Source organism: Coturnix japonica, chromosome 1 (assembly GCF_054131305.1).
Source record: "Coturnix japonica strain WE chromosome 1, WE-NBRP24, whole genome shotgun sequence".
In the NCBI taxonomy this organism is placed as follows: domain Eukaryota; kingdom Metazoa; phylum Chordata; class Aves; order Galliformes; family Phasianidae; genus Coturnix; species Coturnix japonica.
The window spans coordinates 111,227,142-111,245,041 of NC_140663.1; the positions used below are offsets into that span (position 1 = coordinate 111,227,142).

Consider the following 17,900-nt stretch of genomic DNA (forward strand, 5'->3'; position numbering starts at 1 on the left):
TCTCCTCCAAAAAGACTCATTTCCACCCAGGTGAAAGCTTGTGTTCAGAAAAAAAGGAGTTCAAGGCAAACCTCAAACTTTAAAGGTGCTGGGATTTTAGCCAAAAAAATAACCTGTCACACGCTGAAGAACCTAATTTGTTGTTGCCAGGAGATTTCTGCTTAGACCCATCATGTTTTGGAGAGGCCACAAGTTTCAGAGCATTTAACCATAGGTTAAAAAAACGCCAGAATGTGCAGAATTTGGTGTATTTAAAAATGAAGGACTTTTCTTTTTTTTCATCCCGCTTCCCTTTCTGTAAAACAAGAACAATAAGAGCTCAGCAGAAAGCTGCAGGGGAAAAGCAGTTCTGTCAGGTTACTGCCGCTCTTCAACTGTACAGCGTTGAACATGTACACAGAGGAGAGAGATTTGTGATCTTTTTTTAAAATGCATGTGAAATTCCTCTGGAGAGGAGGAAGATTTGTCTTGGCTGACAAGATTGCTCCCCCCCTCCTCTAGGTGTGCCACATCTGTAGCGTTATCTTACGGCAAAAAGAAAAATAAACTCGTTGTAACTTTCCACTACTATTTGAATATTAGTACCATAAGCATCTGGATTCCAAATAGCTATTGGTTAGCAACATTTCAATTCGGGAAACCTTCCTCATGGATTGAAGAGCTCCTTTTATATCTGTTGATTTCTGAGACAAATAGGAGAGTGAAATGGGAAAGGCAATAGTTTTTTCTGTCTACAATAATCAACGACCTTTAAACATGCATTTAATGCAACATGATTTCTTTATCAGCAACCTGAACAGTCCATAACCTCCCTGACTTCTACAACCACTTTTTATGTATTTGAAAGAAATCAAGGCTCAAAGCACTGCTGACTGCAGTCGGGCAGATCTACGGGGCTTTCACAAATGATTTGGGGCAGCAAAGCTCAAATCCCAGCAGACATACACAGTAACGTTAGAATCGAATCACATCACTTTGACAAATCACTCACTCATTTAGGGACATCATCAAGCATAAACCCGGTACTTCAGAGTGTCACATAGTACGCATGCTCTCTAAAGGCCTCGTGGCCTTTGCTGAATAACACAGTGCAATGGTAGATGTGTGAGAGCCAGCTCTGAAAGATCTTTCTTTGATATGGGGCACCAGAATCCCCAGTAATCTGGCCAGGCAGGCTGCTTCTGGTGCTCACGCTCTTGTTGGAGTCTCCATCAAACTTGGCACCACAAGAAAGAATTCAGCAATTTATTTTGCAGAATGGAAGAGAAAGGAGACCAACTCTCACATATTTATGCATAGATAAAATGCAGTGTGTTCAAGCAATGGAGAAATAACCACGTAGACTTGAACTCTACAATGTCAATTACAAATAACAAGGAAAGCTGAACTCAGAATAAGACAATGGGCCTGGAGAAAAAAAAAATAGGAAAAAGATAAAAAGGAAAATAAAGAAAAAAGGGGTGAAAAAAGAAGAAAAAAGAGGGAAAAAAAAGAAAAAAACCCCACTAATAATTGAAGAAAAACTGATTGTGAGTGTTAATATCAAAAGTGTGAGATTTTCAATTTTCCAACAGTTTGATAACACATTTCTTAGCAACACGTCATACATATACACATATATGTGTGTGTGTGATGTACATATATATATATATATATATATATGCTTATATTTGAGTATCTGAGTGCTGTGATGTGGCTGTCAGCCCCACAGCTGTGGCAGCTGTGTGGCTGTGGTACCGGCAGGCTGAGGCCAGACCACAAAGCCAGCAAGAGGGGCTGCATACAGATCAGCCTGCAAAGCTCAGCAGACACTGGGACGGGGACTCGCTGAAGCAGGTGGATGGTAAAAAAAATATATGTATATACCTACATTTGATCAAGAAAAATAGAAAAAAAAGAACTAGTTCTGGTGATGCAACCCATCCATGTACAATGAATGAAAGCGAGTGACTGCCATGTCCCTAAAGTGCCACCTAGTGGCACGCGGGACAGGCCATTTCTTAAAGTTTAGCTTAGAGGAGAGCATAATTAATAGCTGTCTGCATTATTCAGAGCCTGCAGACTGCTCCTAACCCACAAAGTGGGCAGGCAGCAGGTGCTGACACGATTAGCCTCAGCTCCTCAGAGTCCACCATTTACTGGTCAGGCAGAAGCTGGGTCTACGCATTAAAGATTTGCCAGCAGAGCTCTGAGTTCCGACCCATGAGAAAGTCTTTGCTTCTCAAAGTGATGGGCTTCTGACACAAGTGCCCAAGCGTAAACAATCTGCATGATGCTGCAGTGGATTGTGTCCCGGGCCTGACACCACTTAACCCTGGCAAAAGCCTTTTGTGTAACTGCAACTTGCATCAACGCAAAGGTTTGCTGATTCAACTAACCCTACCAAGTCCCCCAGGCAAGGCTTGATAGGCTTTGCAAACACATTTACAAGATGTACAACAATAAACTGCCTCTTTCCATCACAGCAATAAGAAACTTTTCCTACATCTTGGAAATATCTCACTCTTATCTCGAGTTTCAAAACTCTCCAGCAGTGCTTTGTGAAACTCAGTGACCTTAAGTTGGGGGAGGGAGGGTGTTGTTGTTTAGCAATGCTGAGTGATACACAGACTTCACACCTGTACCTCAAGACAGTCCAGTCATAAGTTATGTAATCCCTTAAGTTATGTAAGGGAGAACATAACTGGTCTCCCACAACAGAAAGTCTTCATGGAACATTCATAGTTCTGTTACCTGAGAGCTTTTTGCAGGAGGTAAAATACATATATTTGGTCTTTTCCACAACTGAGTTCAGCCCACACTTACATTCTAGGATAACTTTACACATGGAAATAGCACCACTGTAGTCAATGGCACCACTTGCAGAAATGAAATTATCTCTGTGTGTTCACTGGAATAGTCTGTAATCATTATCTATACAGCGTCACTGCTTAGCTTTGCCAAACAAACAAACAAACAAACAAAAACCAACAAAAAACCACACTGAGAACAGCTTATCTGTATGAAAAAGTAGGATACTAAATATGCTTAATGCTCAGTATGTGCCCATTGCAATCTTCTATCATCTCTAGGTAAGTTCATTTAAGAGGTAGTTTTCTCCTTTCCAATCATTCACTTTTTCCTGTGTTCAGTGGAATTTCTAAGAAGTTAAGATGTCTCAATTCCAGTTTCTGTGAGTTTAGTCTATCCCACACTGAATCATCAGTTCCTTTTATTGCTTGTTACGGAAACTGAAAGTGATAAGATAGAAAGAAAAACCATAGGGATGCAAATGCAACAAGCTCCTGGGGTCTCAGTGTGTTGTCGGCTTCCTCGGCACACCATGCAGCCCTAAAGTTTTGATAAGCTTTTTCTCTCCCTGAGCTACCTGAGGGCTGCTGATAAGGTTTAGGTAGAAGGCAGCAAATACAAATAAATTGCTGCTACACTCAGCCCATTCGCAAGGAAAGAATAGGACCCAGATGGAAGCATTAACAATAACCTGTTTTAATACTCCACTTCTACAAAACCAGATGAATGGGAGCTAGGAAGAGGTATGTGCCTTCCACACAAGATACAGGCACTGGATTCTTGGCTTGCTCTGCTGTTGATTTTATGATTAATGTGAAGCCAAATTCAGAAAGTTATTACAACGCATTTTAATTAAGATACTCACTTTTATTCTACCACTCTCCCAGAAACCTCTTTAGAAATGATTTTATGGCAACCATCAACTACTTCCCAAATTCAATTCTAACTGCACTAGCTTCTACCACTTCTCAAACCATAATTTATTTTGCCTAGCCATTTTAGATTTAATACATAATTTTCATGACAGAAGAGGATAATCCATTTGTATTATATTAGAGTGGCAGATGGCAAAGTCTTTCATTCTACAGAAGACTTTCAGTTTTATTATAGTTACAGGCTTCTTCAGTACCTAATGCACTGATTATACAATATATGTCAATCTGCAGCCAAAACAGTGGAGACAATCAAAAACCCCCCACCATTTTCTTGTGCGGTGATTGTAAATGCAAGCTAAAAAAGTGCTCCCTTGGTTCAATATAACATGGCTACTTGGGAGAGAACCATCATGTGTATGAGTCTGCCAAAAGCAAAATAATTTTGTTCTTTTTTTTCCGTAACAAAAAAGTCCCCTCTCATAAAGGTCCAGATGTCTTGCCAGCAGGACATATTCTTCACATTATTTTACACAGGCACCTCAGTTGGCTGCACATCTTCTCCTAACCCAGCCCCATAACAGAACTCAGCAAACTCTCTCTCTTCCTCTGATCGACTCAAGCTTTACCCAGACGTCAAAGGCATAAGCTACACAAGACAACCAGGGGACCAGAAGGTGTGGGTTATTTTGGTCAAAGTGAGGGAAAAAAATCACATTACCCATGGGAGACTTACCAAGATCAGTCTGTCAGGACCTCCGAATTTAACTAGATAAAGCCAGTTATTGGCAGAGGGGGTCCCCAGGACCAGCTCCCAGCATGGAACCAGCATGAGTTCAGGAGCTCTCAACAGGATGGATGGGAGCCCTTCCTTCCCCACCTCTTCAACTCAGCACCACAGATCAGCATGGGCACACTTAATTAACAGTTACAGACACTTCTTGAACTGGTTCCCAGTTTTCACGTGTAATTCCTGATGATGAATGGCCAAAGGGCTTTGAGGAATTAGAAGTATCAAGTAACATTCTGAGAGCAGAACATTCAATCAGTTAAAAAGAATAATATCTTAGCTTTCCAACAAAGCCAGGTGCCTGTAACTTGGAAGGGTGACCCACCTATCATCCCTCACAGCATTATGTTTCCATGATTTCACCAAATCAATAGTAACTAATACTAACGATGGCCTCTAGACTGACAGCTTAACTCTGAGCTCATATAACACAGTGAGATTTTAATCTTTAGAGCTACAAGGTACTCGGGATACTTTACAACTTGGTTATGTTAACAACTGCCTACCTATTCCAACTTCACTAGAGCACTGCCTTAGTCTGTCATTTTAGTCAGTGCCCATCAAAACTGCAATCATGGAACCGCTGGGAAAAGTAGGTTCTGAGGTCTCTAGAAAAAAAAAAGTCCAGCCCAAATCAGAGCTAATCTGCAAAACCAACAGGCTTAAAATTTAGGCTCTGGGAAAAGAGATCAAGAACATGGTTTTTTTTTCAGCCAAGATATACAGGTTTTTCTTCCAGCCCCACAGTTTTCAAATCCCCTTACACTGTACCAGCAGGATACCATCACTGCAGGACAGGAAGATACTAAAATAGAGTAATTTAAATAAAGGAATGTTGATCTAATTGGGCAATGCTGCAGACAGTGAGTTATGTTGGAATAAATCCTGAAGTTTTACTTGTTCTTCAGTGCTCATCCATAATTCCTATCAACATAATTTTGTCACTAAATCTTCCATAGTAAGCAATGGCAGTAAATAGTTTCTGTATGCTTAAAAGCTGAAAGTAATAAACTTTGTTTTCCATTAAAAAATAATAACAGAGGCTTATGTGAGATGTGCACACACATGTTCCGTTCCAGCTCAGTTCCAGTGGAATGTTATTCACAGCACCCAAAGTTATTTCCTGTTTGAAATGTGTACCACTGAGAATCAGCAGTGTACGCTGCTGCCTTCCTATTGTGATTCCTACACCAGGCTGAATATTGCAACAAGCTGCAGGTTGCTTGTTCTACATACTGTCACTTGGGGGGTCCAGAATGCCTAACAACTTGTGCCTTGAAGAAAAAAATAATAGACCAGAAAAGCCATAGATACAGCATAGCATGCCCTGGGAAGTGAGAAACAGAGGTAGGGACAGCACCCTAACTCACTGCAATAGCTTGCAGCATATTAAGCATTTATGGTCACAGGATGAAGAAGAAATTGTACAAATACAATTAGTCTTAAACCCAAGCAGCTACTACAGACTTGCTAAGTGTAAGATGTGCTATTAGGGATTACAGAAGACACCACTTTAGTCGCACACAAGAATATAGAAAGTAGTAAAATAAAAACATACTACAAAAAATGTATTAACCAAAATAAAACTCTAGTCTTTATATAAGCCTGTTTCCATACAAACACTTTCTAAGTGCCCTTCATGGAATTTAGGCAAAAACTGATTTCTTTTTTTCTTTCAAAAGAAAAGCAACATGAATTGAGGCTTGTAATAAAGCATTTCATACCACATTTCACAACATCTTACTGGAAACATAAATTCAAAACAGTTAGTGGAACAGAGAGATATGAGTTGGAATTTGGACTAAAATCTCTCATAAATCAGAGATAATGGAAAAATGAACTGCAGTACATCTCCACACTATGTAAACTTGCCTTTTGTCCATCTTTATTTAACTCATCTGCGGTCACTACAGCTACTTCAGAAGAAAGCATAGCAGCATTAAAGAAATGCCTGGTGAAAGTTCTGAGGAAAACCTGGGTACAGGTTATGGACTGATGGAGATATAAGTTGACAAAACACTGACTGAGGAGATGGAGTTACTGAGACGACCTCATAGTGGCATTTCAGTATCTAAAAGGGAGCTACAGGAAAGCAGGGGACAGACTCTTTAGCAGGGTCTGTGGTGACAGACAAGGGGAAATGGCTTCAAGCTTAAAGAGGATAGATTTAGATTAGATATAAGGAAAAAGTTTTTTACTGAGAGGGTGGTGAGGCACTGGCACAGGTTGCCCAGAGAGGTGATGGATGCCCCATCCCAGGATACATTCAGGGCCAGACTGGACAGGACTGTGAGCACCCTGATGTAGCTGTGGTGCCCCTGTTCACTGCAGAGGAGTTGGACTAGACGGCCTTCAGAGGTCCCTTTCAACTCTAAGGATTCTACAAGTTACCATAGCTTTTCAGAGGCCATCCAGAAGAAAAACAGAATGAATCCACCAACCTAAGCTGGTACAGAGGTAATAGTCACAGCCATAGCCACATCTGTGAAGGCCTCTCCCTACCAAAGGCAGGGTTGGCAGCAGGTACCCCCACCAGAGAAGGCAGCCCAGCTTCTATTTCCCTATAAATTGGCCAATTCATCTCAGGATCTCACGATTCAAGCCTCACACAGTATGATTGCACTGAGGTATAGAATAGAGGCCACAGCAATAGTAGCCCTCAGTTTCAGCTTGTGCCACACTCATCCAGCAACCCAGTCCTTCTCCTCCATTACTCCTCTGGCTGTGCTGTGGAGGCAGAGCTGGATGTGGAAATAATTTAAAAAGTCTGCAATATGACTGGAGATATTTGGCATGCTGTGACTAACCAGCGTTTCAGTAACTTGCTGAACAGGATTACCTTGGAGGATCTGACAGGAAAAATAATGTTTCCCTAAAGGTTGAAATAAATTCTACTAAAAACAACAGCAACCATAGGCCAAGATCAAGACACTGCTTCTACACAGATATTAATTAAGCTATCCCTTGGTAGCTCTTTTTTGTGCACTTTGGCCTTTACATCACAGGAGCTCTGTAATCTCACTCTGAAGAGCCAACTGGTCCATGCTGGTTCTCATCCATCCATAGAAAACTGCAGTGCTCAGAAGAAATTCTTTCCCTCTCCTCCTCCATAAGTTGATTTCCAAACCTGAGCCAAAACAATCACACCACAAGCATACTTACATCTTGCACAGCCCCTGAAATATGTGAGGCTCACTTCATTTCCAAGGTATATTTGTCACTAGCAGTACCTACCCGCAGGCATACAGCACAATGTTAAGGCAATACAACGGGATTTTCAATAACATTGTTGAAAATTAAGTTAAAATGGAAATTTAAGATGAGATTGGTAAATCCTGAAACAGGAAAAAGCTGAATGCGTCATTTTAACATCATGGCTTTTCTTCACATTTTGATCCTGCCTCTGTTTTGAAAGGATATCCTTCCCTCTTCCTTCATGCTCTTTAAACAAAGGGCCCCATTGGACTAATGTAGTCCATATGTTTATTATTGCTTACATGCTATTAGTAAGGGTCAGCTAAGCTGAATTACGACCCTATCACACATACTTTCCTACTGTCTGTTACCTTTGTCACAGAAGGGCACATTTGGTGATAAATTAAGCAAAATGCGACAAGCACAACGTTTATTACATTTCCAAGAACTGGGTTGATGTATATTTTTGCTAGGTCAAAAGAATATTTTGATATTTGATAAAATGTTTTTAAAAAATCATCAGAAATCAAATAAGTAAATGTAAGTGATGCATGTAAATAAAGTATCAGCTGAGCATATATTGAACATATGTTCAATACTGAACAGGCATAGAAACCACCTCTTCCCTCTTCCCTCTTCCCTCTTCCCTCTTCCCCTTCCCTTCCCTTCCCTTCCCTTCCCTTCCCTTCCCTTCCCTTCCCTTCCCTTCCCTTCCCTTCCCTTCCCTTCCCTTCCCTTCCCTTCCCTTCCCTTCCCTTCCCTTCCCTTCCCTTCCCTTCCCTTCCCTTTTCCTTTATTTTTTTCCTTTTCCTTCTTTTCTTCTTCTTCTTTTTTTTTTTTTTTTTTTTTCCCTCAAAAAAACAGACTTTTTTTTGTATTGGAAAAGAGTGGATCAAGAATTTCACACGGGACTCTTCTTGTGTTTGTGGCTTTAGAAAGATCCCATTCCGCACGACCCAGCATAGAAAGAGAGTAGTTGGTTCAGACTGCTCTCCAGGGACCATGAGATTGAAGCAGAAACCTGATAAGTGCACTAAGGTGCATGGGATATTAGCAGTAGGGCTAATGCCATTTGAGGAAATCATGCAGGCTCAAACCAGAGTACCCTACAGTCCTTAAGGTGAAAACTAGATGCACTCAGATACAGCTGAAAGGGAGCAGGGCAAGAAAGAGAGGAATGAGCATCTGGTACAGTTGTGAGTAGCAGCAAGTCTTTATCATTTCTATCATAGGCACATTGCAGCAGGAGTTGCTCACAGGCAGACTCCTAAGAGCAGATCCAGCACTCAAGTAATAACAGTTTCTGGCCCAATGAAAGTGCCTCACCAAGCTTTTATACATAATGGGCTGTCAGCTTCCCCATGGCCATGTCATCGGCTAAACCACCTAAAGGAACAAATATATGAAGCAAACTGCTGCCTAAGATTTGCCAGAGCCAACAATGTAACACTGCCTAAAATACGAAGAAGTATCTGAATGCAGATACGCACAAATTTATCTATTTTGCATTGCGCTGTGGTTGCATAATACTCTAAATACAAACCAACATACAAAAATCTAAAAGCAAAACAAAAGAAATGCACTACTAATGGTTTCAAACTGAATAACGTCACTGGCATGGGATTCACTTCCTTTTAGCATTGTTTTTCAAATCAATGGGTGACACTCATAAAAGCTGCAGATCCTTTAAGAGATGCCCTCTCAGCACTTGAAGCTTGAGAAGAAAACAGCACGTATCCAGCCCACGCCTATCAGGCATCAGACTCCTATTAGTAGAGTAGACTTATTACCATTTCATTTACAGTTTTGTCTAGTGGGTACATGTAAGCCCCACAACAAAGAGATTTAATTAGCCTGTTATTTGAGACTGCAACACACTGGATAGACAGACCAATGAAGAAGGACATGTATGGAACTGCAGAGCAAACTGTGGTGCTGCATGAACTTGGAAGCAAGAATGTCCAAGCCAACTTGTGCTAACCACTGCAACAGCAAAATAACCAAGCAAACAATATGCAGTAAAATGCTGAAAGCTTGCCCATACCTGAGATACAGAAGGTCGAGGGGGCAACGCAGGTGGTGGTGGGGGCAGCCAGCCAGACCTCACAGCTGAACAGGGAAAATGAAAAACAAACATTAATTTAATTACAAATAAAGCCAAAATTTATTTCCATAATTTACAGCAATGAAGCAGCATTCGACATGTTGGAAACAGAAACCAAACTTGATCTTTATTGAGGAAACCTTGTTTGAAATAAATTTCTCCAGTGCTTATCGTTCTATAAAATGAGCAGTGATTTAATTGTTGTAAAAAAACACAATGTTACAATAAAAAGCATAGATGGAAGCCAGTCAGCCACAAAAGCCTTAACTAAAGAAGTCCAATTCCAGTTAAAGAACACCAGAAAGAGAGTATATATGTTCTTGGTACTTTGTTCTTTGTCCTTAACTTCACAGCCTTTCAAAAAAGTGATGCTTAGTATCTAATGTGGGGTTAGAGTTCAAAGAATTATAGAATAGCCTGGGTTAGAAGGGAGTTTAAAGACTATCCAGCTCCAGCCCCACTATTGCAGGCCCCTAGTGGGGCCAGGGCCAGGGCCCTGTCCAACCTGGCCTTGAACACCTCCAGGGATGGAGCACCCACAGTTTCTCTGGGCAGCCTGTACCAGCACCTCAACACCATCTTATCAAGTAAAGGATTTCTTTTTCATATCCGACCTAAATCTAACCTCTTCTAGTGTAAAATCAATACCCCTTATTCTACAAATTTTAGGCAAAGTCTCTCCCAGCTATCCTAAAAGCTCCCTATATATATTAGAAGACGACAATAAGGTCTCCCTTGAGCCCTCACTTCTCCAGGCTAAACAAGCAAATCTCCCTCAGCCTTTCTTCATAGGAGAAGGTGCTCTAGACCTCTGATCATCTTCTTCATCCTCAGTTCCCTCCACATAGAGCAAACTGTGCTGTTTCTATGAAACAAACACATCAGTCTGGTTCAAAGGCAGTGGCTGCCATTCTCAGTGAGCTCTCAATGGGTTCCTAGAGATTTTTGATGACGCTTAATTCCTCTTGTACTTCACTCTTGAAAACACAAATGTTCACAAATGTATGCAGTGCCAAAAAGTGATGACATGAACAAGGCGTGCCAGTGAAATGAGGGGTATTTCTCTCTGCTAAGATAGGGATTATAAGAGTCCAGAAGAGAGACATGATCAGATTTTTAAGCTGAATACCTGACTGCAACTTCACTGATTTCATTTGAAAACTTGTAGGTCACGTACTTACATCATCTGAAAATGGTGTTACAAACATAAATTGATAATTTTTTTTGCAATCTTGAAACCTACTCTCAGATTCTTTTATCAAACCAGAAAACAAGGCTGCATACACTTTGCTGTTCAGTACCCTGTGTTTAGCCAGTGTATCAAAATACAAACAGTTATTTGCCATCACTTGAGTCAGCACTGAACAGCACTGCCCTCATGCCCTGATTTCAGCTGACACAGTGTTAATAGAGCACTGACAGCACCATGATGGTGTGAGGCAGGGCACGAGCCACTATGTGGTTCTTCTGCATGCTGTTATCATTACTCGCTGGAGATATTCTAAAGGGAGAAGGAGAAGTAAGGGGAGGGAGATGAATCCTTGGTGGTCATTTCTAGGCCTCTTTAGCATAAACAATTTCAGCTTTTATCCTGAACTAGCACAGAGGAAGGTAACAATCACAAAGGTCCAGCTGCAGTTTGGTTTCCTTAAAATACCTAAACTCAATCATGGGAAAATACTACAGGACAGATGAGGTTTTCCAAAGGCAGCTGCAGAGAGGAGGACTAGGCCAACATGGAGAAACCATAAGGATTGATGGAACTCGTTAGGTAGTTTACCCTCTCCAGGTTCTTGTTGCATCGAGTGCTCAGCAACTTGCACCAATAAAGAGGTAAGACAGTCCATCTTGCACTGTTACTTGAATAGTTTTTGTTGTTGTTGTTAATATTCTATTAAACATAGAAATGCTTTCTACCACAATAATGCTAAACAAGCAATTACATTTACACACTTTTTATTTCTATGTATATTTATAAAAAGCCACAAAGACCATTACAAGCCTTGTTACAGCGTAGCCATTTCTGTATTTTATATACCAAACCTAAAAATGTCTACATGGTTGAAAATACAAAGATAAAAAGTATTAACCGTTAAGCCAGTGACATGAAAGTAAAAATGCATGGATGAAATTATTGAGAACAGTCACACTGACTATTCACTGCTCCCAAGAGTTTTATGGTTTAACGTGCATGGTGGTGATGGGTTGACAGTTGGATTCAATGACCTTGGAGGTCCTTTCCAGTCTCGATGGTTCTATGATTCTACAGTATTCTGGGCTTTTGCATCTTCTGTATCATCTTTTGAATCAAAATGAAGCCTTATATCATTGCAGACAGTGGCAGACAGAAATAGGACAATTACAACCCAACTGAGGTTAAGAAAGGGAGCCACTAACATATCTAAATACATGAAAGAGATCTGGAAAAAAAAAAACAAAACAAAAAAACAACACACAGATAAAGCAATTACAACCCTTTCTTTTGTGTTAAGTAGCTCCATCTATTAGATCACTGCAATACCAGCATGATGTCCTCTCCACTACACTTTTCACCTCTCTTCCACACCATCAGTCTTTGGAAATGAACAGTGGAGTAAGAAGGTTTCCTTTCTTTCAGTCTCAAATCCAGATTACTATTCCCTTTATGTGAGCACTGACACTGGCCTTGCAGATACTGAGCTTTAGCAGCTACAGATACTAACAATATTTGAAAACAAACACTATCCAACTCAAAAACAAATGCTCTGCAGGTCAAGCAGCTGCACACTTCAACAGCAGCAAGTACATATGCTGAATTTAAACTGTTTATCTTCAAGAAATCTTGTGGGAGCTGTGCTTCAATGAGTGCAACTTGCCTTCCCAATATGGCCACTGCTTGTCACCAAGAGGAGATCATCTCTGCAGGCCGAACAGTTCAGGCAAGGAGCACAAGCCATGCAAGCTGCCTAGTAAGCATGACACTATGCAGGGTGCTGCTGCCACAGGGGTTTGAGAGGCAAACCATAGGTACTGCCCACAGCTGCTGCTCTTGCCCTGCCAAGAGTTTGCAGCTCCTCCAGGCCCCATGTTTTCAAATCTGCTTGCTTATGGTTCAGCAGGCCCTCAAAAGGAGTACTATGGGAGCACTGAAAAGTGGCCTTAGCTTGAGCATTGCTCTAGAGATGTAGCACCTGCTGTCCTGCTCCCCAAATCCTCCAGCTCACTGATATTCCTAGAAAAGCAGCAGGGAGTGTTTTAAGCTGCAAGGCACTAGTCTGGCTGGAAAAGCACATCCTGATGTGGTGGCAAAGCCCCACACACTATGAAGACTCAAAAAGACTACTGGGATTAGCCCCAAACAAAATTCCAAAGGAAAAACAATTCTTTCCCATAAGATGGTCAAATTAAAAGCAGAACAAAACACTTCTTCAGCTTTCAAAATAGGCCATACATTAATTCAGCATTAAAGAAGTTATATGCTTACACCATGTGCATTTGACCCAGTTTCCTCTATTTAATCCTGCAAATTCTAACTTAAGCTACTCATGAAATATTCATAAAATCCCTGCTGTTGCCGAATGTCTTTGGCCTGTTGTTAGAAGGAAATCATGCTTATGTGAGCACAATTGCTAGTTAGTTAAATTTTGAGGACTAATAACAACTTATTAAAAAAAATAATAAAAAGTTATTTTCCACACAAGGCAGTGAAAAAGAAATTTAATGGCGTATAATAGGGCCTTCAGCTTCCTCTAGTATCACTACTCTAAAAGAGGGCAATCTTGAGAGATATTCCTAGATTTGTATGCATATCAGCAGGTGACTTGTACTATTAGGCTACTCTAGAATGCCTCCTGTCTTGGGATAAAGTCTCACACTAATAGGTTTTTGCTGTTAGTGATGTTATCACATAAGCTTTGAAAGCAAACATAAATCTAGGGAGAGGGAAGTCTGGTCCCAGAGAGAAAGCAAGAGCAATGAGATACAGCAGCAAACAGGTAAATGTCATATTATCAGGTGTGCACCCCAGAACTTGGGTAAGCTGTGTGCTATTACTCTTCAGAGACAAGTCCCCATATCCCAAATAAGAGCAGAGAGAGCTAGAGGGACATGGATATGCACAAAAGGACCACAGGATAAGAAGGAATAACCTCCCTTCAAACAGCTATCTAACACTTGGTCTGCTATTATCTGTACGTATTTCCCTATAAGATGCACCAAGAAAATGTGGTAATTCCACTCTTCAGCTACTCTAAAAATACTAGCCCCCTCCCCCCCACAACCAGTGCTGTGCTCCCCATGACACCTCCAATGACACTGACGTGATCCAATGGCCTAGGAGCTGCAAGCCAGATACACAGGTCCCACCTGTCTTCCAGCCCATTTTAACAGGATTTTGAAATACATCCCCACATCAAAGAAAACAAGCAACTACAAAAAGCAAGGAACTGCACCAAGGGAGTGCATCCTTTACAGGTGTAGGGAGCAAAAGGTACCCACAGAATTTCCTCCCTGAAGGAAGACTGCAGGAAGGGCCTTCACAGTCCCAGTAGTGCCACAGGTGTGTCATTACTGTGCATCTTGGTGGTGGTTATACCAGAGTGAGCAATGCAAATGAAATCTCAAAGATAGCACAGTAGAAGGACTGTTCAGATACCAGTGAAAGATATTTAAGTACATCCAAGTGTCTGCATCACAAGTATTGCTGCAAATGATAGCATTTTCATGCACTAGTTACTCCCACAAAGGCAGTGATAAGGCCTTCAGGCAACAACCACATATCTCTGTGTTTACACATAAGAGTGGACTATCAGAATGGCAAGTAGCCAGGACCATTTTCCTGCCCTACTTCAGCAATCACAAAGGTTTAATAGCCCTAAAAGGTCACCACACTAGATAAAAAAGCAGGTTTTCTAGTATGAAGCTAGATTAACATTTTAAAACAAACACTAGGATGGAATTTTACATTCTGAGAATGGGGCATATCATCCTATCCAGCCAAGTCACTCTGCCTCCAACCTCCATAGCACACACAACAAATCCTCAGTTCCTTTTCTGTTATTTGATCAAGGAAGAGTAGTCCCAAGGGAAAAAACCACAGGTTTATCTTAGTCCTGTTAAACCAATGGCAAACAGGCCTTCAGCTCACCACACACAGCAGCAGGGAAGGATGTCAAGATTAGGGTGAGACAAAACTGGGTCCTTGGGATCTGTTAGATCGACCTGTAACTGGCTGCATGCTTTCCATCCAATCAAACCAAAAATCTGCCATAACAAACTGAAATGCTGGACATGCTATTAAGAAATAAATAAATAAAAATTCATAGTGAAACACCAGCATATAAAACCATATTTCCTGAAACATTTCCATTCCAGATATTCATTTTATTCATATTCTTTGCAGCTGTATTCCTTCCCAGTTTTAATGTCTATCACCTTAGTCTAGGTATCACCTCAGACAAATTGAAGCTGTTAAGTGAAACAATATGCTTCAGATTATTTGAGCTGAATTGAGCGTAAGCAATGCCCTTTTTTTTGATGAAGAGTGGTTCCCTGGGTCAGGGGCCATTTTGAGTATTTCTAGCCAAGATGAAACTAGTTACTGCTACTAAAGGAGACTGTGTTCACCCTGAACTGGCCCTTGCAGCTGCTAATGGCCTCACATCTTTCATCCCACTCATTGTATGGCTGCTCCTCCTATCTCAGGTGCCATTCCCAAAAGAAGAAAAGGCCCTGTGTATGTCAGTCCTACAACAACTAAATTAATCCTAAATTCAGACTGCCCTCATTCAAGTGGACTTAAGTTCAGGTTCTTGTTTCTTTTCTGTTCCTGTAACAGCACTCCTGCAGCTGGGCTGGGACTTAAATTGAAAGAAAACAATCTGATAGAGTTCCTCTGGCTGGTGTGTTTTGGTAGTCTTCACATGGAAGCCACAGGTCAGAATACTATGGCCACCACTGTTGGATCCAGGAAGAGAGAGGCTGCACCACAGATTCACATCAGTTTATGCAGCCTCAGGGTGCAAAGCTCCTGGGTCAGGTTTAACAGAAGAACATTAAATTAATTTTGCCAAGAAGTGAATGATCTACAATACAGAAACAGCTCTACGAAATAACCCAACAGAATGAATTACTATTCTGATAGAGTTCTCACCAGTTGCTTCAGTGCCTTGGTAGCTTGAAAGCTGGCATTTCTGCTCTTCCACTCTGAGGCTAGTTTGGAAACTTGTTTGAGGTATTTTTCCTGCTTCTGTTGCCAAAGGCAGACCACAGAAAAAAGTTCTGAGTCTAAGCTTGAAATCCAATTCATGTTTACTTATGTCTTATAAAATTTTCCTCTTTTTCATTGAAATTGGAATACTTGGGTATCACATAACAGATACCCTTTTCTGCACCCCCTCCTTATTTACCTTCCTGTACTTTAGTGCAGTGATTGTGAAATAACTTCTTTTTATTCAAGAGATGTGAATTATGAATTCTCACAAGTACATCTTTAGAAATTTGCAACAAGAAAAAAAATCTTAAAGGTTGTAGCCTGTTAAAGTAAATTTACAGAAGGACTCTTAGTAAGGTGATTGTGAAATACCTGCTTTTGTCCATGGATCTATTCTAATGATCTTTCCCTCCTCTTCCACAAACCATTCAATTTTCAAGTTACTGTTTTCTCTACTCGTTTCTTTTCTGTGTGATTCTGTCCAGGAACCACTTCTCCCTCCCTCCTGCTCCACGAACAGAACCATTCATGACTTTGTTCCTTCCCTCCCATTTAGCTTCGTTCTCCACCCACAGGGAGGCAGAGTCTCTCCACCAAGCTCCTACGGATCCACGCTGACAGAGTTTCTCACCCCAAGAATACCCCGGAGGGACTGCTGGAGGCTTCCAGAGGGATGTCACCTGCTCCTGCTGCCTGTGATCACATCTAATAGAGATCAACACAGAATCCCAGTAGTTGGGAAGAGCACCAGTCTACTGGCCACAATCCCTGAGCCCCACCTCAGACTTTGGAGGAAATCTCTATCTGCCAAGTCTTTCCTACAAGGGAGGCGACTTGCCCCCCCTTTCTGCCACAGGAGAAATACATATGAGATCCTTTCTTGCAAAACTGTTTTACCTACACTGTAAGCTATTCTAGGATGGATTGGGTTTGTTTGTTTGTTTTCACAGACTACAGTGAGCCAAACAGGACCAGGAAAATATCTTGGCCAAGGTCAGTGAGGCTGGTAGGGATAGTCAAGAACTTTTCAGCCTTAACAACTTTACTTTTTGGGTTTAAAATTTCATCCAAATACTTCCTAGCTTTAACAGCCTGCAACAGAATGAAATCAGACTATAAGCTGTCCTTCAGTCCTAGAAACACAAGAGCTGCGATTAGAAAAATGAGGAAAAACATCTTAAAAGTTCAATATAGACAAATTGCCAATAAAGAGACTTTAAAGGTTGGCAAGATTTGCCCCAGTTTACTTAAAAGTACACTCTGGACTCAACTGTTGTAGATACATAAAATTTCAAAATCTAGAAATGGAAAAATAAGGTACCCCATCAGATTCATTTAATAACCATTCATCCATTTATGTCCTCACTATCTTCTCCTGTCCATCCAATCTTGAATACATCCTTTTCAAGTTGGGAAAAGAAATTAGCTTCATAGCTGTAAACACTTATATCCTTCATAAAAAATTCTAAAAGGCTGAAAGGCATAAAAATCTCCCATGCAAATCAGAGGGAAAACATTCATATTTAATTCAGAATAAGCCCAGTTCCATGATCACATATATTCTGAAAGAGAACAGGACTGGAAGGAAACCGCAGCTTCAAAAACAGATCAGCGGCTGATTCCCGAAAGAAAAAAAAAAAAAGCTACTCCTGATATAAGAAAAAATAAATGCAACATTTATGTTAAGAAAGCATTTCACAATATTTTCTTTGCAGCGGTTTGCTGCGTGAGAAAATGTAGCATGAATGTCAGCTGAATTTTGTGTTCTCTGTGCTTTGGTTTATGTGTGGAAAAAATATATTTAAATATTAATTGTTGCTACAATACTTACAAAGATGTTAACTTCACCCTGCACTCCTTGCTTGATCAAGCCAGCATTAGAATTCTTGTATGTTGTGCCAACAGTATTCTGCAAAGGGCATATTTTGCAGGTAGCATTTCTCATTACTGCTATCCTAA

General features: G+C 40.8%; 1 protein-coding gene across 7 annotated transcripts in view; it reads right to left on the reverse strand.

Moving 5' to 3' along the window:
* The window catches only part of REPS2 (RALBP1 associated Eps domain containing 2), a 93,500-nt gene that overhangs the window by 12,269 nt on the left and 63,331 nt on the right, over positions 1 to 17,900 (reverse strand). For all 7 annotated transcript variants that reach the window (XR_014940431.1, XM_085531436.1, XM_085531422.1 and 4 more), the window contains one exon: positions 9,692 to 9,756. Coding sequence is in view for 6 of the 7 variants with exons in the window: in XM_085531436.1 (XP_085387562.1) it covers positions 9,692 to 9,756 (65 nt within the window). In the remaining variant the exon portion in view is untranslated. The remainder of the gene's footprint in view (positions 1 to 9,691; positions 9,757 to 17,900) is intronic.